Source organism: Cucumis sativus, chromosome 6 (assembly GCF_000004075.3).
Source record: "Cucumis sativus cultivar 9930 chromosome 6, Cucumber_9930_V3, whole genome shotgun sequence".
In the NCBI taxonomy this organism is placed as follows: domain Eukaryota; kingdom Viridiplantae; phylum Streptophyta; class Magnoliopsida; order Cucurbitales; family Cucurbitaceae; genus Cucumis; species Cucumis sativus.
This window is the reverse complement of record NC_026660.2, coordinates 2,552,045-2,576,865: the sequence shown is the minus strand read 5'-3', so window position 1 is coordinate 2,576,865 and position 24,821 is coordinate 2,552,045. Positions and strand designations below refer to the sequence as shown.

Sequence of the window (24,821 nt, the reverse complement as noted above, 5' to 3'; positions counted from 1 at the left end):
TATTTTTATAGAGTTGTTTAGAGTTAAAAAGATACAATAGAAAGTGTGCTAATAAGTTATTTGTTTAATATTAGGTATTGTAATACACAATAAATCAAACATTTAAAAATTTTCAAATACGTATATTGAATATTTCATTATCTTCTTATTAAATTACATTTTTTCATAAAATATCTTATACATAGTAAAAATACAATATCTTCTATGTAGTACAAATACAAAGTAAAGTAGTAAATCATTAGAACAATGAATTTTCAAATGGAAGAAAAATTTGTTGGAAGTATTTGTGTGTTTTTTTACCTATTGTTAATAATCTTTTTTATAGTAACAACCATAGGTTATTAATTATTTTTTTAAAGACAACCTATGCTTATGGAACACAATAAAAAGAAATAATCCTATATTCACTCCTTCATCTTGCTTGTACGTGACTTGATGTTCCAATGACGTGACCTCAAACATTCTCATATTTTTATATCATTGTCCATCATCACACGTTTGAGAGAATGATATTTTTCAACTAGCTTAATAGGTTTTATATAGTGAATTAAATTTGTAGAATGAGAAGAGACTTTATATGTAAATTTTTATTTATTTATTATTGACATGAATTGTCTAATTAAGATAGTTGGTGGATGGTTTTGTAACAATAATTAACTTCCAAATTTCTTTTAATTTTTTATTTAACAAAATTTTAAAATGGACAAAATTACCATTAATTTTATTCTTATAATTAATTAAATGAAAGAGGCAAAATGGAGAGAGAAAGTATAGATATATATTTTAAAAAGAGAGGTGTTTATAAATTAAAACAAGTTTATAATACATTAATTTTCATAAATATAACCAACTACCTAAATATATATGGCAGTGTAACATAATCATAAAGCCATGAATTCGATTATATATTTTTAAATATTTCAGGTTTTTCCTTCGTTTCTATCTTCTTTCTTTTCTAATTTTTCTTTCCTTTTCCATCGTTTTTTTTCTCTTGTTCTTTTGCAAATTTTTTTCTTAAACTGTAAAAAATCGTGGGCAAAATATAAAAAATCGTAAAAAAAAAATCGTTAGAATATTGGGTAACCAAATTTAAATGATAGGATACAAAAAAAACTTTAAAAAAATTGTTTAGATTGATGGTGTACTAAACTAAAGAATCTTTAAAAAAAAATTGTTTAGATTTGACTATCTAATTAATTTAAACTATAAAATCTAAACGATCATGTACACAATCTACGGAATTTTTTTTGAAAAAAATCAATGATTTTAAAATTTTAATGATAGTTTACTAAATATATTACTCGTTAAGTGTCCATTAATCACAAGTCATCTTTTATATTTTTCGTTGTAAGCATGTGGACTTTTTTCGTTTATGAAGTTGTTCTATATTAAAATTTTCTCACATAGTTTTGAAAAAACCCTTTATAATACTATTTTAAATCACTGACAAATAATAACATTTAGTTTCACATAAAAAATACAATATACCAATATATTTTAAAAATTTATAATTAATAGACACAATAAGGATTTTTTAAGAATCTCAATAACATAGTTGTGAGAAATTTAAAATCTATTAAAAATACATGAAGTGAAATTAAATGATAAAAGATATAAGAACCGAAATTGAAAAAATACTTAGAGTATAACGATCAAATTTCAAAATTGAACAAGTGATTAAATTAGCCACAACGAGAAATAACAAAAATACATCTAATTTAAACAATCGTATAATATAGTCTAAAAGTTTGTTTAGATATTGGTACATGATCATTTAGATATTGGTAAAAGATCATTTGAATACATCACTTATTTATCTAGGATAGACATTGATAGTGTTTTATCTATGTCTATATAGAATATATGACAAATAGTTTAGATATTGGTACATGATCTTTGTATCAAATTTAAACAATCTTGGTAGATTTATCATTTATCTATATGAGATATATAGTGATTTTTCTTTGTCCATCTGACGATTGATCCTTTAGATTTTGGTACACGATCGCGTAGTGGAAAAAAAAGAAAAAAAGATGAGAGATGATGGAGAAGAAATAAATTATGGAAAAAGAAATGAAAAAATAACGAACAAGAAGTGAGAATACGAGGAAGAAGAAATAATAATACGAAGAAGGTGCGCACGAATTCAATTTTGGGGACGTAACTCTTAAGCATTGGAAAGATAAAATTAAAACAAAATATAAAAATGTATAGATAAAATTATAAAATAAAATAATAATAATAATAATATAAGCTGTAGTCAAACGCAAACTCTACAATTAATCACTTTTCATTATCAAAATCTGAAAAGAAGAAAAAGAAGAAAAAGAAGAAAAGAAAAGAAAAGAAAAGGCATCAAACTTGGATCCACTCTCCACACCACACGCCCTTCTTCTTCTTCCTCTACTTTGTCCATTCTGACCTTACCAACCCGAGCGACTCACTGAGTCACACTTTTCATTGCATTTCCGGGGACTCGGAGTCCCTCGGAGAATCCTTCCTCTGACGCTCCTCTCTATCCTCTTCAACCGCTTCTTTTCTTCACTTGCCCTCTTCAATTCTTCCTTCCTCTTCCCACTCCATGGCCACCTCCGTCATTCAGGTTTTCTTTTTTCTCTTTTTCTCTTTTTCTCCCTTTCTTTCTTCCCTTCATTCTCTTCCCATTTAATTTCATGTTTCTTTCTTCATTTCCTTTCACAGGGTTTTACCAAGTCCCTTGCCATGACTGTGCTCTCCGAGATCGGCGATAAAACATTCTTCGCCGCTGCGGTTAGTCCCTACTTCTGCTCCATTTCTGTTTTCTTCTTTTTCTTCCATTAATTTGTTTCTACTGTCTTCTAGTGTAAGCAATGCGTTTTCATCCCGAAGTTGACTTTTGTGGTTCTTAAAGTTTGCTTCGGTATCACGTTTTGTAGTTATCGGCTTATCTCTTGTCAGTGTGGGTGCAGACTTCTTCCTTTCCCATTTTTCCTTTTTTCAAGTATAAATTCTGTTCTTAAGGATCTTATAATTCCTTCCTGATATATGGCGACTAAAATCCAAGATGAATTTTAGTAGTTTTGCGGTATGGATCTTCTACTCCTACTGAATGACGTTTCTTTACCGCTTCCCCGCGAAGGATATGTGTTCCTGTCGCTGTCTGTCTCCCCACTTTCATCAAGTTGCTCAAAATTTCTTTTTGAGACCGATACGTTCGTTCATGTATTGGATATGGACAGGAGAATAACGCAGTTTTTTTTTTTTTTTTTTTTATCAATTCTTGTTTTACAAAAAGGTTATTGTAACTTTTTAACATTTAATAATTATATAAGAACTACTGAAAGTAAGGATCGATGCTTAACACAGATGCATAACCCAATACTCTAATACTAATATGCAACATTAAGGAAACTCATTGTGAAGGTTGATGCATTTCAGCTCAGAAAAACTGGAAGTAGTAGGAACTGCTGTTATTGCACTTGAATTTAAATATGTAAAAGAGATTTTTGTATGCAGGGACTGAAGTTTGATTTGCTTTGGTGATGTCATGGAATGATGAATTTGGAATAATATATTTGGTTTTGTCTGTTTTGTTATGTGAAAAACCTAGGTGATTGGAAGTCATCATGGACAACATTTTGCATCATATGTTTTGTTTTAGAGAAGGGTCCTTGTATCTTAGGCCTTGATGATATTGACCTGCCGAAACCTGTCTATTTCAACTTAGAAAGTGCTGTCATTTTTACTGCAATTTTTTTTTATTTATCTCTCATCTTTTGGAATGAATATTGTTATCCCAATAGTTTTCTGGGAGGTGTAACATCGATTTTTCTCTCTGTCCCTTTTTCCTCTTTCTATTTTTCCTGCATAAATATGTTAGCTATTCACTTTCTCATGTTTTAATTCTCTGTTTAAAGATTATGGCAATGCGGCATCCAAGGAGACTTGTCTTATCTGGTTGTATGACAGCTTTGATTGTAAGTATGTTTGTCAAAAGTTACCTTTCTTTTTTCATTGCATGTGCCATCACTACTTTCACTGTCTATGCCAATGCCTCTTAACTTAACTTACTCAGTTGTTTTGCTGTTTTTAAGGTGATGACCGCTCTTTCTGTTCTGGTTGGCTGGGCTGCACCAAATTTGGTAAGAAAATTGATCCCTTGAATTGAATGCCTCATACTTGGCTTGTTTATTTTCTATCTGGTAGAGCTGGGACAAGTAAAAAATTTAAGCACACTTTTTGTATGCATGTGTTGTAGATGCTAATTTTTCACATGCTATTTGATAGTTGTGCTTAATACTTTGGATGCAAGATACTAGGTTTGTAATGTTGAAGTTAAACCAATAAATCTGTGCTTGCAATTTGCTTTACTTTTGCTTTCTTCTTCCCATGGATCAGATTTATGCCACTACATAATACAGTAAACGGACCTCTTGAGTGTTTCTTTCATGGGAAAATTTAATTGCTGCTTTTGTTTTTCTTTTTTTTGGATTGAAGTCTAATTGATTGATTGTTAATTAAGAAATCATAAGAAACGTTTTAAAGAAACTATCAGGTCACTTAGATCTATATTTTCGCCTCATTTCTGAAGGGCGGTAGTTTAAGATGAATGCAATTAGGAACCAGGTCTTGATACTTTATGTTGTATTGGTAAGCTGGAGTGCTAAACCATTTCATCTGAATTAATGTTTTTTTACAAACAAATTGAGACTTTGAAACTTGAAATGGTAAAGTCCTTCCTTGACCTTTGATATCATCCTTTGTAATTTAGTTGCTATCCTTATTATTCAGCCAAGTTGCTTGCTCAAGCAAGCAATTACTTTTGATTCCTCCCTGATCATATTCTTCTCCACTTGTATTGTTCTTTGCATTGTAATGTACTCTACTTTATGCAGATTTCACGTAAGTGGGCACATCATATCACAACTCTTTTGTTCCTTGGTTTTGGGCTGTGGTCTTTATGGGATGCATTTCATGATGAAGGGTAATGATTCCTTGTTATTGTGTATTTTTTTGTGGATATTAATTTAATTTTCTAGGTGCACGTAATAACCATATTGTTTGACATATTTTGTTATATTTTATTGGCAGGGAATCGGAAGAACTGGCTGAAGTTGAAGCTAAATTGGTAAGATTTTTATTTCTAATTCCCTTCTGCAGTACATACACTTAGATGGTAATCTATTTTTGAACTCAGCTGTCTCTTGTGCTCAGGATGCTGATTTTAAGGCTAACAAAAAAGGTTCCAAAGATGGAAATAAGGTATATTGTATTTTCAGAAAGAGATCATACATCTTCTTACCCCTAGTAAAACTGTCATTCAATAGTCATTTGAAAAAGTGTTGATTCCAATTTTGTTTATAGAAAGAATTCGAGAAATTCTACTTAACAACTCTTAACCATTTGGGACTTGGGAGGGATTCTAGATGTATGATGTTAACCAACCTTTTCAGGAAGTAACTTTACTTATAATTTTTAATTTCATTTGATGATGCATGTCTTTTGCTTTCATAGGCTATCTCTGTTACTTCGTTGTCTAGCTTGGTGTCGGAATTATAATAGCATTTTATGTTATGATTTAAAATAAACACGTATTAATTATTTAAGAGCAGGGCAATTGAGAGTTTAGAATTCAGTTTGCAGATCATTGATATATTTATTCCTTAAAAAATCTCTTCCTCTATAAATTGATTATTATTCTTATCGTTTTTTTAATGGGATAGAACTGGTTGAAGTTTTTGCTACAGAAGTAAGGAGAAGCTGGAGTATTTCTCCTTTCCTTTATATCCATTTTGAAAATGCAGATATGTATGATAGTTACATGGTAATTTGGAATCATAAAGTAAAGCTTAACACTTACGACAGGATGATGATGATGTGAAGAAGCACAATCGCTCAATTCTCTTGCAGTTCTTGTCACCAATATATTTGAAGGTTATACTTTGTAACCTATAATACTTCAGGTAAATGTAAATGTAAGTCGTAAGATAATTTACTCACAATCTTTCCTCTGGACTTTTTGTAGGCATTTTCCATTACCTTTTTTGGTGAATGGGGTGACAAGAGTCAGGTTAGTATCATAATTGAGAACGACCATTTCTAACTTACGATTTTGTTTCACTCCTATAGTACTGATATTTGAGAAACTTTATCAGCTAGCAACGATTGGTTTAGCTGCAGATGAAAACCCACTAGGTGTTGTTCTTGGTGGAATATTGTAAGTTGTGTCTACCAACGTATCCCTTCTATTTCAGATTGATTCTTTGTACATGATGCTGTTCCTTTTTTATATATTTTTTTCTTCAATAGACAAATTTCCTTTGCATTCTTTTTCCGAAGAGATCCTACTTTGTCCTATGAGTACAGAGTGTGTTTTGCCTTAATCTATGGAATTCATTTTGGGCTGTAGCAATTATTTGAAACTATAATGGTCAACGAATCATCAGCAATATTAGTTTTGTTATCTCAATGTACGTCAACCTCAATAGTTAGGCTTCCATAATTGTTTTCTTCAATGTAATCCTCTAATTTTGTCCGTCAAATGAAAAAATCTTTAAAGTTGATTGACAAGCTGTTTTTAACCTCAAATTTCGTTCTATAGCAAAAATGAACGGCTTATTGCTTACTGGAAGTAATAGGTCTCAGTAGGAACCTACTTGTATATTGTAGTAATGATAATCTTTCTGGATGTGAATGGACAACGGCACAGTTACCTACCTGCTTTTCCATTTGGGAATGTCATTTATAATTTTCTTTCAGGGGTCAGGCATTGTGTACAACTGCTGCAGTTCTTGGCGGAAGGAGCTTGGCATCACAAATATCTGAAAAAATAGTACTCAACATTTGATTAGCTCTTTTTTTCACACTATAGTTACTGTTAAGATTGTTATAATGTAATCAAGTCATAATTTTGTTTCTCCCTTTCAGGTTGCTCTCTCAGGTGGGGTTCTGTTCATTGTTTTCGGAATTCAGTCCTTCCTCTCAACTGTCGCGGTGTAATTTTTTCAAGCTTGTTACGGTTAGTAAAGGCTGGCTTAAATTCTAGCATGTTTTAAGCTTTTTTTTATAAATAAAATCAGAAACCATGTATCTGTTAATTTATATCACATGATGAGAAGTAGTGTTCTTTGATGAAGTTATAGTTAGCCACTAGCCAGCATAGAGGAAGACACTTTAGACTAATTATATCCTTCCTGCTGCTAAGGTTATCATTATCATGCATGTTCTTCCTGAATAACCTGAAATTTAGTCAGGTTGTTAATAAGGAACCATGATGCACATCCATTTTTGTTCACCTGAAATAGGGCCTTAGCAGAGTGAAAATGATTGAAAAACCAAGCTTTTATGGCCACATAAGCTAGCAACATGGGTCGACAATAACAAAGGGCCTAGGCCTACAAAAGGTAGCTTGAAAGGAGCCAAACATGTACAAACTTCGATATAAGAAATGTGTCCAATCCAAAAGAACAATGGCCTAATGAGTGAACAAGTATTCAGACACATGCTCAGTATGGTGTTGAACTTGGCCAGGGACTAAACTTTCCTTCAAACCAAGTGCTGCATATAATCGCCAGAAAGCCGGCCTTCCCACTTGAGGATGGGGGGTGAATTAGAATATCTTTTATCACAAGACATCAATGCCTTTACGTGGCAAACAAATCCCGAAAACCTTAAACAAGTAGTCTCAAATTGGATAAGCGAAGTATCAACTTTGAGGTAAACTGCCCAAGTTCTTAGACAATCCTATGGAGAATGTATTAATGCTACCTCATTAAGAAGGAAGAGAGCCTTTGAATTCAATCCATAGGGTTAACACTAACACCCCATGTAAGATCTGCCAAGCAATGCTTTGTCTTGGTGTAACTGTAAACACACTTTTTTCTGACCATAGCCTCTTTAGGTGTTTGGGTTCTTACCCCATTTGTTTCATTTTATCAATAAAATAAAGTAAGGCCTGCCCAATCAAGAATCTAACATTTTGGAATATTAACCTTCCATTGGGTGGGGGGGGGGGGGGGGGGGGCTAGGACTACAAAGAAGGCTTAACATGAGAACTGCAAGCGAATCTTTTGGAAAGGCCCCCCCAGCATGAATATCCCAACCCTCCAGTTGATGAAGGTATTATCCAGAAAACAGTTGTATTTGTCCATCAGCCTGCTTGTCTTTCTATCAGACAAAGGTCGACGAAAAGGTGAACTTTGTTGACTGTCCTTCCAACTGCATAAGATGATGCCTAAGAATGAGTTTGAAACTGGATTTTGAGACTAAATCACTTTTATGTACATATATGTGTATTTATATTACAGAAAAGCACTTGAAGTGTTTTTGTATAAAAGCATTGCATAAAATAGTGGTTTCTCTTATTTCTCTTAGAAAGAAAAGTGTTTTCTTTAATAGAAGAAATACCAATAAAATTTGGAAAATACAAATAAGGAAAAAATAAATACACAAATATATCTTAAATACAATGAAGATATAAACAAAAAAGGAAATAATCAACACTTCCTCTCAAGCTGGTTTGAAGATATCATCCTTAGCTAGCTTGTCAATTAAGTTATTGAATTGCCACTTTGGAAGACTTTTAGTTAAAACATCTGCGATTTGTTCTGCTGTTGGAAGATAAGGGATGCATATTATTCCTTGAACAATCTTCTCCTTTTGAAGTGTTTATCAGCCTCACTATGTTTCGTCCTATCATGAAGGACTAGATTGCCATTGCTGCCTTGTTATCACAATAAATGTGCACAGGTTACTGAGAAAATTTGAATTCTTCCAAGAGTTTCTTATCCATATGCCCTCGCAAATACCATGGGCTAATGCCTTGAATTCAGCTTCTGCACTTCTTGCAACCACACTTTGTTACTTTGCCAAGTAACTAAATTTCCTCTAACAAAGGAGCAGTAACCATAAGTGGATCTTTTATTAGTTGTGCTACCTGCCCAATCAGCATCAGTGTACACTTCGACATTTAGGTGGTTATGTTTTTTAAACAATATGCCTTTTCCTGGAGTACCTTTCAAAATCTTAAGATTCTATAAACAATGTCAAAGTGAGCTGGTCCAGGAGTATGTATGAATTACCAGTCATTGCAAACACAATGTCAGGGCGTGTACGAGTGAGATATGCAAGTTTCCCTACAAGTCTCTGGTACTTTGGGCAAATATGTGGATCGATGATGTTCAGCAAAAATACAACTTTCAAGATCTCTAAATAAAATTGGAAACAAATACTTCAAGTAAAAGAAATTTGGATGCCCTAATCTAGGAGGCCTAAGCATTATAGTTTCTTTAATAGAACATCCATTACTTAAGCCCTGAGCTATTTTATAACTAACTGAAACTTCATCAAAGTAACAGAAGCCACCAATCATCTTAGCACGTCCAATCGTCTCCCCTGAGTTATGATTTTGAAAAGTACAATGAGATTCACAAAAGACAACATGACAGTTAGCATCGTTAGAGATTTTAATAACTGGTAACAAGTTGCAGGCTAATTTTGAAAGATGAAGAACAACATGTAATGTTAGTTTTGTTGTCAAAGGAATAGTTCCTTTTCCTGTAATAGAGGTGAAACTACAATCGACAATGTGAATATTTACATTGCAATATATAGGAGAGTGATTCGAAAAGACAAGGACTAGTCATACGATCCGATGCTTCGGAATCTATGATCCACAGAGAGGAGTTAAGGCAAGAGAGGGCTTGAGAAAACTTATCTGATTGTGCCAAGGAAACGCTAGGATCATCAGATGATGAATTGGTCTTTAACAACATCAGGATTTGATCAATTTGCTCTTTATTAAATGGGTTGTTGTCCACAACAGTAGCATTGAAGGCATGGTGATGAGAATTTCTTCTTGGTTAGAACTTCTCCAATTTGCAGGTTTTCCATGAAGTTTCCAACAAGTTTCACGCATATGTCGAGGTTTATTGCAATAATCGCACCAGACATAAGATTTTTCATGTGTCTTGTTGGATTGGTTAGATGTCTTCAAAGCATTATTTCAGTCACCAAAGCAAAATTCTCAACTGAATCAACAAGCTTTTTTGCCACTCATAACATGTGACTTTCTTCCCTGCGAACTTCAGAAAAAACATCATTGATTGATGAAAGAGTAGTTTTTCCAAGTATTCGACCTCTAACCTCATCTAACTCAACATTGAGGCCAGCAAGGAATTTGTAAATACGACCATCTTCTACAGTTTTCCTGTAATGCTTTTGGTCTTTTGTGTAGTTCCATTCATATGACTATCCCATAATTCCTTGGCTGTAGAGTAGGACATGTAGTTACAACTGATGTCTTCAACCATGGAATTTACTAGCCAGGTCATGACCATTGAGTTTTCAGCATCCCACCCGGCAAATGAAGGGTCAGCTAGGCTAGAAGCAGTTTTCTAAAACTTTAGTGGTAGTAGGCTTGGTGTCTGTCATATCACTAAAAAACAATCCCAGAAGGAAAAAACTGAAGTTCTGGAAAGAACAAAAAAACCAGAAAAATAATAATGAAGAGAATCAAGCAGCAGCGGCGAAGGACAGCGACCGACAACGGCGGAAGAATGTGGCTAGACATGGTGGAAGTGACTCAAACTTGATTGGCCAGCGGAAACAGGCACCTCCCTAAACGACCTGTGATAAAAAAGGAGCAAAAGATTGTTAAACCTGATTCCAGCAGCGAGTTCGACGACGATTCTGGCAGAGAAGTGGCAATCGTGCTCTGAAAGACCGATGAGGATGGTTGGAGGTCAGAGGTCAGCGGAGAGGGTACAAACTTAGTTTTTGAAAAAATTAGGGTTTCGCTGCTTCGGTACAACGGGTAAAAGAGTAGGTTCTCATTTCTCTTAGAAAGAAAACAAGTTTTCAATGCAAATTAAGAAAATAGAAATAAGGAAAAAAAAAAAATACACATTTTAAATACAATGAAGATATAAACAAAAAAAAAAAAAAGTGGAAATAATCAACAGACTGTCTTAAAAGTGGTTCTAAGTTCTAACTATGTGATCTAATACAAAAATCATTTTCAAACTGTACCTCATCACTAACTTTGAGATTTTTTCATATGAGTCATTGTTTCCGCTTGCAGATAGAAGGCGATTGGCTGAATTGTTGCAGCGCAACCTTGGTTGAATAGACGCATTTGAGAGCCATATTTAAAGAGTCTACATGTTTGATCAGACACTGGATTAATGGTAGTGGTATTAGCTTTGATAAACCTAGGTTTCAATAGGTCTTATTTCTAAAATAGTGAAGATGTAGATTACCTTTCCGAATGTGTCCTAGTAAATTTGGTCAGAATATATTTCCTTTGCAGACATCATATTAGGAGAAATTATCACATCTAATTATCACAGTTCAAAATAAAAAGATAGTATATTTTTCTTCGTTGATATGCATGTGCTTCATAACATTATATTTCTGTGTTGGTCAAGTTTAAAGAAGACACCAATTATTACTAATGAGGGAGTTTAACATTAGCTAAATAAATGACTTTAGATTGAACTAACTTAAAATGTGTCATGAGAGGAAAATTGAAAGGGTGAATTTTTGTTTAAGAAGTTTTAGAGCATTTTCATTTACGCCTGAAGGGAATGAAAGAAGGGTGATTTTGGGGTGCACAATTAGCTAAATATGTAGAAAAGAATGATGAAATTTCTTGAGTTTGACCTTAAGTCAACAAAATATGTGTAATTTTGGTATCATGAAAGGAAAGTATTAATAAAAATAATGAGGAGATAATTTAGGAGACAAAATGGAGGCAATACAAGAGCAGTCGACGTGGATATTGGTGTAGAAAATCTTGGTGGATCAAAATGGATGGAGAAAATGAATAGTGGTGGTTTGAATCAAAGAATAAGGTCCAAAAAGAAGCTAATTGAATTGGAAAGAAATGGTAGGACTGTCCATAGGATTTGATGAGATTGTGAAATAACGCGGAAGTAACAAAAAAAGATTGAAAGACGAAAAGGAAAACGTGTTCTAAATTTAAGAACTTCTTTCTCTTTTCTCATTTCTCATTTCTCATATTTGTTTAAAGAATTATTATAAAACAAAATAAAATGAGAATATTATCTCTTCTTAAGTCTCTTGCTCCTCTCACCAACATTTCTTTTTATCTTCTTCCATCACTGACTCTCCCTCACAAGCACTCCTATATTTTTATCTCATACCCGGCCATGGCTTTACACCCCGTCAGCTAACCGACCAGACTGAATTGCAATCTGAATATTGGTAATGAAGATTTTCTCTCAAATCAGAATTGGGTCTTCACATCTCATGCAACCACATAGCCCACTAGAAGTTAATGGGACATCCAACAATATGTTAATTTTTTCACTAAATTTAGTCAAATGGCAAAATTATCATTTCTACTTTACTCAAAAGTCATACTTTGGTTTTCCAATCCAAAAGTAAACTTTTTGACATTTTATTATCTTGTCCGTCTTGATTAATCTCGACCTTTCGAGTATAAATCCGTATTTATTTTTTAAAAATTCAAATCACATTTGAATATAAACCTGATCAAAATTTGACTTTCCAAAGTCAAAAGTCAACCCTCATAACTTTAGTCAAAATTTTAGTCAGAAACATGAAAAATATTTATACAACTTATAACTTCGTGACCAAAACCTCCTCCTCATCCCCAACCTTCTTCCTTAAATTATTTAGAAGTCAAATGATGAGAATGGAAACCTAAAACAAACATCTCAACCACCATCCATATAGAGAAAACCTAAAAGTTTAGATTTTTTTTTATAGTACATGTACAGCAGGGTGGGCTTCTGCTGCAACCCTCTCATAGTTCATAACATACAAATTAGTTCATAACACGTATATATATCAGTTGAGTTATATGTTCACCGTAACTTTTGGCTCTAACAAAATTAATTACAACATAATATACCTTTTTTAGAGAAACATAACAAGCAACATAACCACCTACATCCAACACCATTAATCACAAGTTATATATAAGCTAGTTAAAATTTTCAAGCAATTTCCAAATATTACAAAATGAACAAAAATATTTACAAAATATATTAAAATTTCGTATTTTATCTATGATTGATGCTGATAAATATGGATGAACTTCTTTCAGTTTCTATTAGTATTTATCTGTGTCTATCATTGGTAGAATATAAAATTTTGTTATATTTTATAAATATTTTTTAGCAATTTTTTCATTTATAATAATTTTCTAAAAAATTTAAAAAAAAATAGAAAAATGGTCAAAAATAGAAAATTTAACAAAATATTTACAAGTTATAGAAAAATTTCAAATTCTATCAATAACAAACATTTGATAGACATTGATATCCTTCTATTATTGATATTGATAACTATTGGTAGAAATCTATCCCTTTCTATCATTGATAGAATAAAAAAAATTACTATAACTTGTAAATATTTTAATTTATTTTGATATTTTTAAAAATGCTAAAAAGAAAAACGTTTCTAAATTTATTTTACCTTGTGTAAAAAGAAAATAGCACATCTTGAACCTTATTTGAAAGGTAAGAAGAAAAGTGGCACATATATATTCCTGTGGACAAAAGGTCCCCAGTTCAAACCCCACCCAACATTTAATACAATACCTTTGCAAAAAAAAAAAAATAATGTTTATAAAATAAAATCAATGTAAAAAAAAAAAAACATAATTCGAAATCAGATTCAACTCAAAATACACATCGAAAAAAGTACACAAAAATTACAAACGAAATTAAACTATTCCGATCAACAACCATTATATTTCATGTTGCAATTAATGTATGATTGATATCCTAAAATCAAAATTAAGACAACAAGAACAAATTGTTTTTTCCGTATAAGAAAGGGTGATTAGAATCTTAAAGGAAGAGAGAAGGAATAAATTATTGAATGATAGTTTGAGAATAATAATGAATTTAAGATGAATAATATTTTAAAAAGATAGAATTGTCATATTTACAAAATTCTAAAATAACGTGTTATATTTACTATATGATATTGTTAAAAAAACTACGACAATTTTCTTAGATATTTTAAGTAGGGGTTATCGACTTCTTCAATTTTTTTCTAATAACTTACGTTTGAAATTAAATAGTTTGAAATGTATTCAAAACAAACCATTCTAATTAGGCTACTTAACCAGCAAAATATATATCCAAACTTTTGTTTAATTAGAATGAAACAGGTTTAGGCATACAATAATTTTAAACATTAAATTGATTCGAACATGTTTGATAAAAATATTAAAATAAGTTGTTGTCTTCCTATGCACGTTCTGATAATAATGCCAATCAAATTATATTTCAATGGTTTTTTAATTACTCAAATTTGGACACATCTTCCATCATTAAATCAACCCAAAAGAAGACATCAAATAGAATTCATTAACAAAAAGAGCCATTTCCCCTAATTGCCTTCTCACTCTCTCAAGGGACCATTATTTTCCCACTCTCTCCAACCATTATTAATTAATAAGTCAATCTCTTCTTTTCCTTTCTTCTATTTTTCTAAAATAAAATATACTTATTTTAGACCATTAGATCCAATTGGACAATTGGTATCTTTGACAATGAAAGATTCTAAGACATTAAGTTTTCTTTTCTTATTTATTATTCTTTTCCTAACAAGTCTTCTTCTAAGGGATATGCTTTCAAAGAAAGAAAAAAGAAAAAAGACCTTTTAATTGGCCCCTTTCCTAAGGGATAAACCTCAATATTATGTCTTTCATTTCTCTATCCACCTAATATAATCGAAATTAAGATTGGAATATTCTGAGAAGATCCCTTACAGTACTAACACATTTAATATATTTTTTGGAAAATATCATATTGTTTTACTTTCTCTAAACATATCTTCAATGTTATCACATTTAATTTTTTATGTCATTCTCATAAATAATGTCGATCTGCACACATACTCTCATGGTTTAAAACTACTTTCTCATCATTTTATTTTATCTAATACAACAAAGTTTCGATAATAAAGTTATAACTATCCGTTGTATGTTGCTCAAATTTGATCGGCATTGTTCATATCTAAATTATTAAATTATTTATATTAAATAATGTCAAATTGAATCTAACTTAATTATCTAAATACCGTAGAGTTTCATAGAATTGAATATATATATATATCTTCTATATTACAATACCACAAATATGATTTTTTTTATCGTGTAAATATATGTATAACCAAATAAGAACAACTACCCCAATTATCATTTAATTTTATTAATTAAAACTTTGAAGATTATAATAACTGAAAAGAAAACGTTTTAGATTCAATTTTTTTTCACTATGCTAATTACCATATTATCAACTATTTGATTAATATTTTTATTAATTTGTCTCATATCAATAATATGACTAAATAATACATTTAAAGAACTGCTTTCGAGATGAATAAAAAAAAAGCTAAGTAGATCTAATTATATTAATTAAAGTGGTAGAGAAGGGATGATTTGAAATCCTTGATTAATGAACAGATGTATTAATCGGTAAACCCATGTATCATATACGTTAACTAATGAGATTTATGGATGGATTAGAATATCAACTAGTTGTTTTCTACAAATGTAAAAACCTAAAATTTCTTCCTATTATTTTGGCACTTTGGAAAAATGTATGCTCAAATATGATGCAGAAACCCACAAAAAAAGAAAAGGGCAGGTTGAAAATTTAATTAATAAATATTGTTGGGATTGGCCTTTGGAAGGGTGACAAACTTTAGTGGGATTATTGCAAAGACCTAAAAAGTCTAATGCCCTTTGCCAAAAAAGTATATGCATATATAGGCATTCAATAATACCATGCTCATGACATATTATGTGGTATAAAATGATCCTCTTAAAATAAGATTTTACTCATTGAAGAAATAGAGATGACTTTGGATTTCTCATATTAAATTAACTAAATTAAGAGAAATAGAGGAAAGAAGAATTAGACGAAAAAAGATACCACACTATTTACAAACATGAATGACACCCATTTAAAATTTAATATAAAAATAATATTATTTGACTATTTGTAGCTTTTGAAACCCTAAATATCATTTTTCTGGCCTCTTTCTTTTAATATATACTTTTTATCAAATAAAATATTGCAACTATACAAGCATGAACTGAGGTTATTTTGAGGTTAAAAGTTTTAAATGTTAGTTGACACTATTTTTTAAAGATTATTTTAATCTACAAGAAATATGTATATCTAATATGCTATAATACACGATCGATACATAATCATGTCATTGATAATTTGTAGAAATATAAGGTATTATGGCCTTTTAGATAGAATAATAGAACCAAATTCCATAAGAAGTGTACAAAACACGTCATTTATGTTATAAATTCATAAATATTTAGAAATACACTTTATATAAGCGTTATGCCTGCTTTACCCCTTTTTAGTGTCTATACGCGTGCTAAAGAACAAAAGAAATCTCGCATGAAGATTAGATGAGAAGACCACATCAGAACGCGAGAAGAGGTTCGTTAAAATACAAAAGTGGTAGATGGAGTTGATGTGACTTGACAACAGAGTCAACTTTCGACGCTGGCATGCTCAGAGGACTAGATGTTCCACCTAAACCTGCTTATAAAAAGGAACTTCATCCTTACCAAGAGAGAGTGACGTCTGAATGGACCCCCATCTGTATGCCTAAAGAGGTGGGTAGAGTCCTAGAGAGTTGGTGGCAAAGAATAGCCTTTCCATCGTCTGTAAAGTACTTCTTCATTTTCTCCAATAGCCTATAGAGTGAAAGTTTGTACTCTAAATGAAGAAGATCCTATACCCCATCTTCCTTTAACTTGTAATGTCATCTCTATTTTTTCCATTTTTTTTTTGTACTTCTTTACATTGTATGTGTTCATATTGTACAGTGGTCGAAGACCTACATTCTTTAATATAATGTATATTTATATATTTTTCAATCCATCATGTGTCTAGCTACTATTCATTTGTCCTTGTGTTATTTGTAGTTTATGATTTATGATAGATTTTTTTATAAGAAGCTTTCCTTATAATTCTTAGCGTGCAAGGAGGAGTTTGGAGACAAACTCCACCTTAGCGAGATAACTTCCATCATTTGTGCCCCGACAAGAGAACAAGTGTGGGCATTAGGCGCCGAAAGGTTGTTGCTCCTAAATGTGAAACTTTATAACTCCTATAAGTAAATTCTTCTAGATATATTTTGTTTAACTGAACTTAGTCATTAGGATTCTAAAAGGAGACCAAGTGTGGCGTTTAAAGACTCCGAGAGGAGATTACCTTAATCATAAGCAAGTTAAGTAAGTCATATCGCATCAAAGTTTTCATCTACCTCACTTACCTAGTAGCACTAGACATTCCTTCACCCCTTTTTTAATACAATTTAGTTCATTCTTACACATCTTTCTCACAACCACCTTCATTTAATTATCTTTAAAGTGTTCTTCAGTGTATGTGAGTAGATATAGATTAAACTTACACCCTTCCATATTGTATAATTGTTCTTTTATACCGTTTGATGTATAAGTAGACTCTAGAACTAAGCTTTAATATCAATTACATATGTTTGACCTTGGATCATCCAAGAATACCTATTGTTTTGACTTGAGCAAACTGTAAGAAAACTTGTACACAACGAGGTTTTAGAAGTACATGATGAATAGATGTTTACCGAGCATTTTGCATGCAATGATCTTGATTAATGACGCATCATGTAGAATGAGACATCAACACATGCAACAACACCATTTTTCAAGTCTCTAAATCTTTGCTGCTTAGAAGTAGATATGCATGCACGACATTGCATTTTATCTTTACCCTAAGTCCGTGGGAGTTAACTAACCAATTGTTGAGTAGGATTGACTTCACAACAGTAACACAATTTAAAACAAGTAGTAGTTCTTTTTTAACGATGGGGAAAAAGGCTTCAAATAAAAAGCCACATGGGCAGGGTTTGGATTTGATTTACAATCCACAATTTAATCTTCTAATATCTTCAATCTAACAATCTGCAAACCAAGACCAAATTTCCTTTCCTCCAAGTAAATTGATGGCTTGTTGACAATCATATTAGGGATTTTGACGACTTCTATGATGAGTAAATTAAACTTTATCGGATTGCCAATAATATTGGCCATAACTTGTTCTTCTGTATCCATAAACAGCCCTTACAATCATTTCTTTTGGATTTTGAATAATAATGCCAATGCCAGTTGAGGTTTGATCTGATTTACAATAATTCTTGTTTTTCATTACAATAATTTTCTTAGATTTTAATTAAGCTTCGTTAATAGTTAATTAAAACATATATCTGTTTTTCTACTTTATTACAAAGAATTACTTCATAAACTTTTTTACTATATTGGTAGAATTTTCTTCTATGTAGTGATTATTTTGAGCTGATATTAATGGAACTACAAATCACTCAAAGTTGATTTATTACAGATTTAAAATAATTATTTTGAAGTTTTATTTGATATACCTCCTCCTAAATTTAAAAATATATATGAACATGTACTTAGAGAAGTACTAAAAAAATTAGTATTTGTAAGCTATATCAATTTGAAAGATGGAGTTTAATCACTATCCCATATATTATAATGTCAAATAAGAAAATGTTTTCATAAAAAGTATCATAGTTTATAAGGAGTTGATAGTTTTATTCAAAGTTTATCCAATTTTAATTTATTACAATTTTTTATTTAGACAGTTTAAATTAATAAAAGAAAAAGGGAACATAATACTTCAATGAAGTCAATAGAGGATAATATAAATTAATTAACGAACCATTTTCTCTCTCATGCAATGAATATAATTTTTAAAGTCATATGCAATATCTCAAATGAGTATGATTTTTATTTTAATACCAAAAGGGTATGATCGATTCCCTTTGTTTCTAGTCAAACCAGATTCGTTAAAGTTCTCATACCATAGATTATTCTTTTTAACCCTAAAATTAGTTTTATTATTTTGTGGTCCATTTAAAAATGTTAACAAATATCATTTTAAAAAAAATTATTGAAAATAGTTACAAATATAATAAAATACCAAAGGACTATGATACAAATATTAAAAATTATTGATAAAAGAAAAAACCAGAACAATACATTTTGTTTTTCAAAAACTGAAAATAAAACCAGTTATCAAATATATGGATGCTATTGTTAATAAACAAAAATTTAAAAACAAAATTTAGAAAATAGAATAAACATTTTTGTTTTTTTAATTTTTCTTTATGAAAATTAACATTATTTCTCTCTAACTTTTTATAATAATTTTTACATTTTAAAATAATTGAATTCTTTGAGAAGGAAAAAAAGTTTTCAAAATTTATTTTCTTTTGACAACTATTTTATTTGTTTGTTTTTGAGAATTTTTTTTCACTTTTATAGTTTTTAAAAAACCAAAACAGTACATGTTCCATAATATTTTTTTTTTTTGTTTTTTTTCTTTTTGGTTTCTATATTTAAAAAACGAAAAACCAAAACATATTGTTTGGTAATTGTGGTTTTTGGAAAAACAACCAAACGATAATTGAGGTTTTGTTTTTTTGTCTTTTTAAAATTTAATTATAAATATAATAAAATCTATCAAAGTTTATCAATACTAGAATTCTATCACTTGAAAATCTTAGTCTATCAGTAATAAACCAGAAGAATCTATCACCATTCCTACAATATGTATGAGTGCGCTCGATTCAAGAAGTTTGAAAGTAAAAGAAAAAGTAGAGTTGTAAACTTTACTTCTGGTTTGGTTCAAGAGATTCGTGTGTTTCACCCCTAAAAATATACCAATTTTAGTCCTTACAAACTTTTAATACTCAAAGAAGATGATAGGAATTATCATCAATTTTAGTCCTTATATACCAACTTCTTTGAGATCGAAATTCAACTCTACAAACTTCATAACCTCCTACTTTTCAAACTCTCTTTCACCCCAAACATTTCCATATATACATTATTCTATCACGTTGGTTGGAATATTTACTGTAACTATTCCATCTTGTTGTTTTATTCCATATATAAATTATTTTTTTCTTTTAACACATGGAAAGAAAATGAAGTGAATAAAGATGAAAGGAAACACACGAAGTATAAGTTTAATGAACTAACTCAGCATGTTCTACATCTTATTAGTTATTTCTATGCATGTTCTGTAGCAAAACTTTTACAACATTCACACATCAAAAAGTATACCAAAAGAAACAAAAATTCCAACTAAACTTAGAGGCTCAAGAAGAAGCTGGTGAAACTGACGACGTATGAGTAGACGAAGATGTAGTCGGAGAATTACATTCCACGGCGGAGGAAGGAATAATCTTGGGCTTGGGCTTGGGCTTGGGCTTTTGAACTGTACTAACTAATGGCTGCGGCGCTGCAGCTGCCACAACCGGTGCATAAATTCCGTTGGTGGTAGCGGCACTGACCACTTCTCCAGATGAAGTGGTGGTGGACACAGCGGCGTACTCGGCTGCAGGTACCCATATGCCGCCAACAACTAGGAACTGCGGTGCATGGCCGCCCTCGTTGTTGTGGATCGTCGGAGTTGGTCGTCTCGTGTGCAGACGATACTTCTGAACAAAAATAATGTTTTACAGAATGAATCATCCCAATAATCTTTTACAATATTCTTTCTTATTTATAAGAAATATATTTTCACAAAATAATTCTTGAATATAGAAAAGAAAAATAACTTTTGTGTCTTAGTTAGCAAACATGTTGAACAAAACTCTAAATTTTCAATTTTATTTTGAAGTAAAAATGCCAAATGACGACAAACTTCAAATTGATAAAACTATTAGGGCATAGGCTTATTGAACAAAAATATGGAGTTAATGATAAGAGACCAAATATGAAATGTTAGGTTTATGAATAAGTTCACTTGTATTTTAAAACCTTCCTGATTCTTTATTATTATTCCCATTATTTTTATAAATATAAATTTGGCATCACATTCTTTAATTGATAAAAGGGAGAAAAAAAAAAACTTAGGATTGAAGAAAAAGTTAAGAGGAAGCCGAATAATAAAATAAAAAAGCAGAGATTTCAAATTCCTCTAATAAATAGAATAAAAGTTGAATATTTATTAGCTGTCATGAACATACTTTACTGACATTTTTCTTTTGGTTTAATAAATGATAAGTTAAAATTAAAACTCATTCCAAGCATTCTATTTATTTTTATCTTACTTTACACTTTCTAGAATGATTTGATCTTCTATCTAAAGTAATTTAGAGAAGAATTCCCATTAAAATCGCTGATTACTGAAAATTTATTTGAATCATATATATATATATTTCATTTTTAAGAGACAATTTCCTTTTAAAAAAACAGTATAACTTAATTTGAAACAAAAAGGAAGAAGAACAAACCTGCAGGTGACTTTTCACTTCATCGTTGGTGAGACCATCCACCTTCATCAATTCTCTTATTTGCTTCGGCGTCGCCACTGCATTTCATTTCAATTCACAGAATAATAATCAATAACTTCAAATTAAATTAAATTAAAGAAATACAAAATAATAAATTTAATTACTTCGTTCTTCCCTACCATGGGACCCTCCGAGCTGCTGAAGCGCATGAAGGAACCGCCGGTGAAGCTCCGGCGACCAGCAACGTCTCTGTTTCCTCTGATTCTGCGCTTCCTTCTCTTCCCGCCGACTACTTCCCCCTGAACCCGTTTCCGTCGTGGAGCTCGTTTCCGCAGCCGGAGCCGGAGGTGAAGACGACGATGCCCCTCCCCCGCCACCGCCGCCACCGGTTTTCTCCTTCTGAAACGGCCGGAAAGCGCCGCCATTTCTATTGACCTCAACGACCGGCGTGTTCTCTGGCAGGTCCTGCAGAACATAAGCAAATAAACCCCTAAACATCGGAGGAGAATAATTTTGAAATCCATGGAAAGGGGGGAACTTCCTTTTTTACCTGATTCAAGGGAGGAGGATCTGAAGTCTGATTCCAAAGCTGAGCAGATCTGAGCCAATCAGACGGAGCCAAATTCAAATTATTTAAATCAGAGTCATGGTTTTTGTTATTCTTCTCCGTTTTTTCAAAATCGGAAACCCCATTTCTGTTAATGGGAATAAATTCCTCAAGAACCGGACCCATATCACTGGAAGTCTGCTCAGAACACTCGGATTGACGATTCTCCGTAGTCGTCCCCGATAGCTGCTGCCTACAACAATCAATGGCTGCGAAAAAAATCGAAATCAGAAAAGAAAATATAGAGTGGAAAAGGAAGGGGAGAGATGGGATGAGATGTTCACCATGGGAAACAAGGTGCAAACAGAGAGGGAGCTCGCGCTGAAACATGAGGACTTTGCGGCGTTCTTGTTCCAAAGTGTCGGCGAAATCGGAGAGTGTGAAACCCATTTTGGCTGCAATTTGTTGCATTTTGTCGGAGTAAAGCATGATTGTGTAGGAGTATGTGTTATTGAGATGGAATTAGGGATTGGGAATTGGGGATTGGAGATGAGAGAGAATAAGGGATGTAGAAGGGAATCATTGGAAGGAATAAACTTGGTGTCCAACTTTTTCCATCATCATAATAATTAAACTAAAAAACAAAAAAGAGAAGGCAGAGGAGGGAGGGGGAGAGAGAGAGAGAGAGAGAGAGATGTTAAATTGATCGGAGAATTTATGGGAAGGGATTTAGAGAAGGGGGTGAGACCGTGGGAGTAAAATATCGTGGTCGGGCCGTCGCGTAGTGTAACGAATCTATATTCTTTCATTCAGGTTTTGAATAACCCAACAACAACCCTTCTTTTATTTATCTTCTCTCTTCTTTTTTCTTTTTTCTTTTTTCCTTTTTTGAGTCTTCTACAATCAAAATTCAATTAATTGGAATAATATGAAAAAGTAATAAATTAGGATTGGAGAAAGTAAAAGGGTGGATATTCCATTGGATTCCGTTGACGTCATGAATTGATGTGCTGTCAGTATCGGTGACGTAACGCTCTCCCACCCCTTCATCTTAATCAATATCCTCTCTCCTTCATTATTTTGTCCTTTTTAAAAACAAAATTTATATTAAGTTTTCTCACACAGAATATACCACAAGATTCCAACAAGGATAAACGAATCTCGGGCTCTCATCCAGTACGGTGGTGCACACCCCCACCAACTATCAATCATTCATTTTCGCCCTTTCTCCTCTTTTTCCTTAATGCGACCTTTCATGCACTCCCAAAGCCACTCTCTCAACTCTCAACCTATTTCTTTCTTTACCCTTAACAATATCAATTAAATAACTCCATTTTTTAATTGCTTCATTCATTTATTATCCTTCTTTCTCAAAACTTATCATCATTTTCTTCTTTACTCTCCTTCATTATTTTTATATTTTCTACCAAAATCATTCGCCTCCTTAACTTCAATCAATATATTTAATATTCAAGTTCTACGTATGAGGTCTGTTTGTACAAACTCGAATTTGAAATTTAGATAAGAATAGAAAATTCAAACCGAACACCTCACAACTATGTCTACAACATATAGTTAACATCAAATACAAACATATTTACACTTATCTAAACTTTATATAAATTTAAGTCGGTAACAAAACTTATTAAAAACTACAAAGTTTTACCCATAGGATTGTGTGTGTGTGTGTGTGTGGGCAGAAGATCATTTTTATATTATTAATTGTTGTACTTGGGCAATATTTGAAAAGTGTAATAGAGACTAGAGTCAATTGATGCAATATCCATGACTGAATATTCCACTAAAAATTTGAGTAGATTTTGAAAAGCTTATAATATGATATGGAAAAAGAAGGGTATATGTAGGATTTTCAAACACCAATGGACTCTTTTTTATCAAACATCAAATAGAGACCTTTTTACATGTCCACTTTCATAATGCCTTAATGGGGAAAAAAGAATTCAAAAAGTCTCTTCTCGCTAAAAGGGACAATAATAATAATAATAATAATAATGATAATTTCCCCATTTTTTTATAGCTGAAATGTAATTTTAAAATGGAATAAAAATAAATCTTACCCAAAATGGAACTACAGATGTTTTTTTTTAAAAAAAAAAAGTTAGGCGGCATATAATTAGATTATTTATTAAATATTGTCATTGATATATTTTTTTAAGAATAAAAATGGTTTCCAAGAACAACCTACCATCTCACATAGCAACTCAATTTCTAAGGATTGTATAAAAAGCACTTATGTTCCATTTTCATAATTATTGGCTCAATTTCATACCCATTTCGTTGTTATTTGTAAATCTTCCTATTCATTTAAGTTTCTTCTTTTAATATCTACTTTTTTTCTCAACATATCAAGCTAAAATTTAACCTTTTTTATTAAATAATAAAAAGCAATTGGAAGAAATAGAAAGAAAATAATTTTAATTTTATAAAATCAATATTTACCTTACTTTATTGATCTGTTTTGATACTCAATTTCTTGTTTCATGAAACCAACCAAAAATTTCAAAGCTTGGAAGGTAGTTTCCATTTTTTTTTTTTTTTTTTACTTTTACCATTTAGCTTAGAATTTTCTTCCAAGAAACAATAGGTTAGATACGCTTATGATTTGTGGTCGACAACACAGAGCATTGTTCTATTGATCTAGAAAAACCGATAGATTTTTTCTATCTTAGCATAATTCCTACTAATTTGATTAGGATGCTTCTCGTTTAATTAAATTGGCTAATTTGATATTTAGGACCATTGATATGCACTACAAGAATTAGGGGCTCTTCCGATGCAGAACAACGTCGATATATATAACAAACGACATCGAAAAAGGCTCGCCCAACATAAACGGTGCCACTGAGAAGTAAGTCAGTAATAGTGTGTCGGGGGAGGCAATATCGACGCACAAACAGGACGACGTTGTAGCCACCTAATTTTATTTTACATATATTTT

General features: G+C 31.6%; 2 protein-coding genes across 4 annotated transcripts; one reads left to right on the top strand and one right to left on the bottom strand.

The window, feature by feature from the left end:
- The first annotated feature begins 2,285 nt into the window (after window positions 1-2,285).
- LOC101209565 (GDT1-like protein 4) lies at window positions 2,286-11,365 on the top strand. 2 transcript variants are annotated; one of them, XM_004150485.3, is made up of 13 exons: window positions 2,286-2,602; window positions 2,701-2,769; window positions 3,897-3,956; window positions 4,074-4,121; window positions 4,875-4,963; window positions 5,071-5,107; window positions 5,194-5,241; window positions 5,845-5,913; window positions 6,005-6,049; window positions 6,135-6,196; window positions 6,739-6,811; window positions 6,907-6,997; window positions 11,060-11,365. In XM_004150485.3, exons 1-12 carry the CDS (start codon window positions 2,582-2,584, stop codon window positions 6,976-6,978), a joined length of 693 nt encoding a protein of 230 aa, XP_004150533.1. In that variant the 5' UTR covers window positions 2,286-2,581; the 3' UTR covers window positions 6,979-6,997; window positions 11,060-11,365. The 2 variants fall into 2 exon arrangements, with proteins under 2 accessions (XP_004150533.1, XP_031743298.1); XM_031887438.1 differs by lacking the exons at window positions 2,286-2,602; window positions 2,701-2,769 and adding an exon at window positions 3,029-3,064.
- Window positions 11,366-20,017: 8,652 nt separating this feature from the next.
- Window positions 20,018-22,716, bottom strand: LOC101210056 (transcription factor HHO3). 2 transcript variants are annotated; one of them, XM_031886612.1, is made up of 5 exons: window positions 22,207-22,716; window positions 21,866-22,131; window positions 21,495-21,780; window positions 21,316-21,392; window positions 20,018-20,514 (listed from the first exon to the last, which is right to left on the bottom strand). In XM_031886612.1, the coding sequence occupies exons 1-5, from the start codon at window positions 22,349-22,351 to the stop codon at window positions 20,176-20,178; spliced, it is 1,113 nt and encodes a 370-aa protein (XP_031742472.1). In that variant the 5' UTR covers window positions 22,352-22,716; the 3' UTR covers window positions 20,018-20,175. The 2 variants fall into 2 exon arrangements, with proteins under 2 accessions (XP_031742472.1, XP_011656513.1); XM_011658211.2 differs by having other exon boundaries at window positions 20,018-20,517; window positions 22,207-22,709.
- Window positions 22,717-24,821: the final 2,105 nt, after the last annotated feature.

Excerpts from the sequence above, each read along its gene's own strand:
- LOC101209565 (XM_004150485.3), top strand. The coding sequence starts at position 2,582 with ATGGCCACCTCCGTCATTCAG. Across the intron at positions 4,122-4,874 it reads GCTGGGCTGCACCAAATTTG|ATTTCACGTAAGTGGGCACA; the intron begins GTAAGAAAATTG and ends TACTTTATGCAG. Across the intron at positions 6,812-6,906 it reads CACAAATATCTGAAAAAATA|GTTGCTCTCTCAGGTGGGGT; the intron begins GTACTCAACATT and ends TCTCCCTTTCAG.
- LOC101210056 (XM_011658211.2), bottom strand. The coding sequence starts at position 22,351 with ATGCTTTACTCCGACAAAATGCAACAAATTGCAGCCAAAATGGGTTTC. Across the intron at positions 21,393-21,494 it reads GCAGCTCGGAGGGTCCCATG|TGGCGACGCCGAAGCAAATA; the intron begins GTAGGGAAGAAC and ends AATGAAATGCAG. Across the intron at positions 20,518-21,315 it reads AAGTGAAAAGTCACCTGCAG|AAGTATCGTCTGCACACGAG; the intron begins GTTTGTTCTTCT and ends ATTTTTGTTCAG.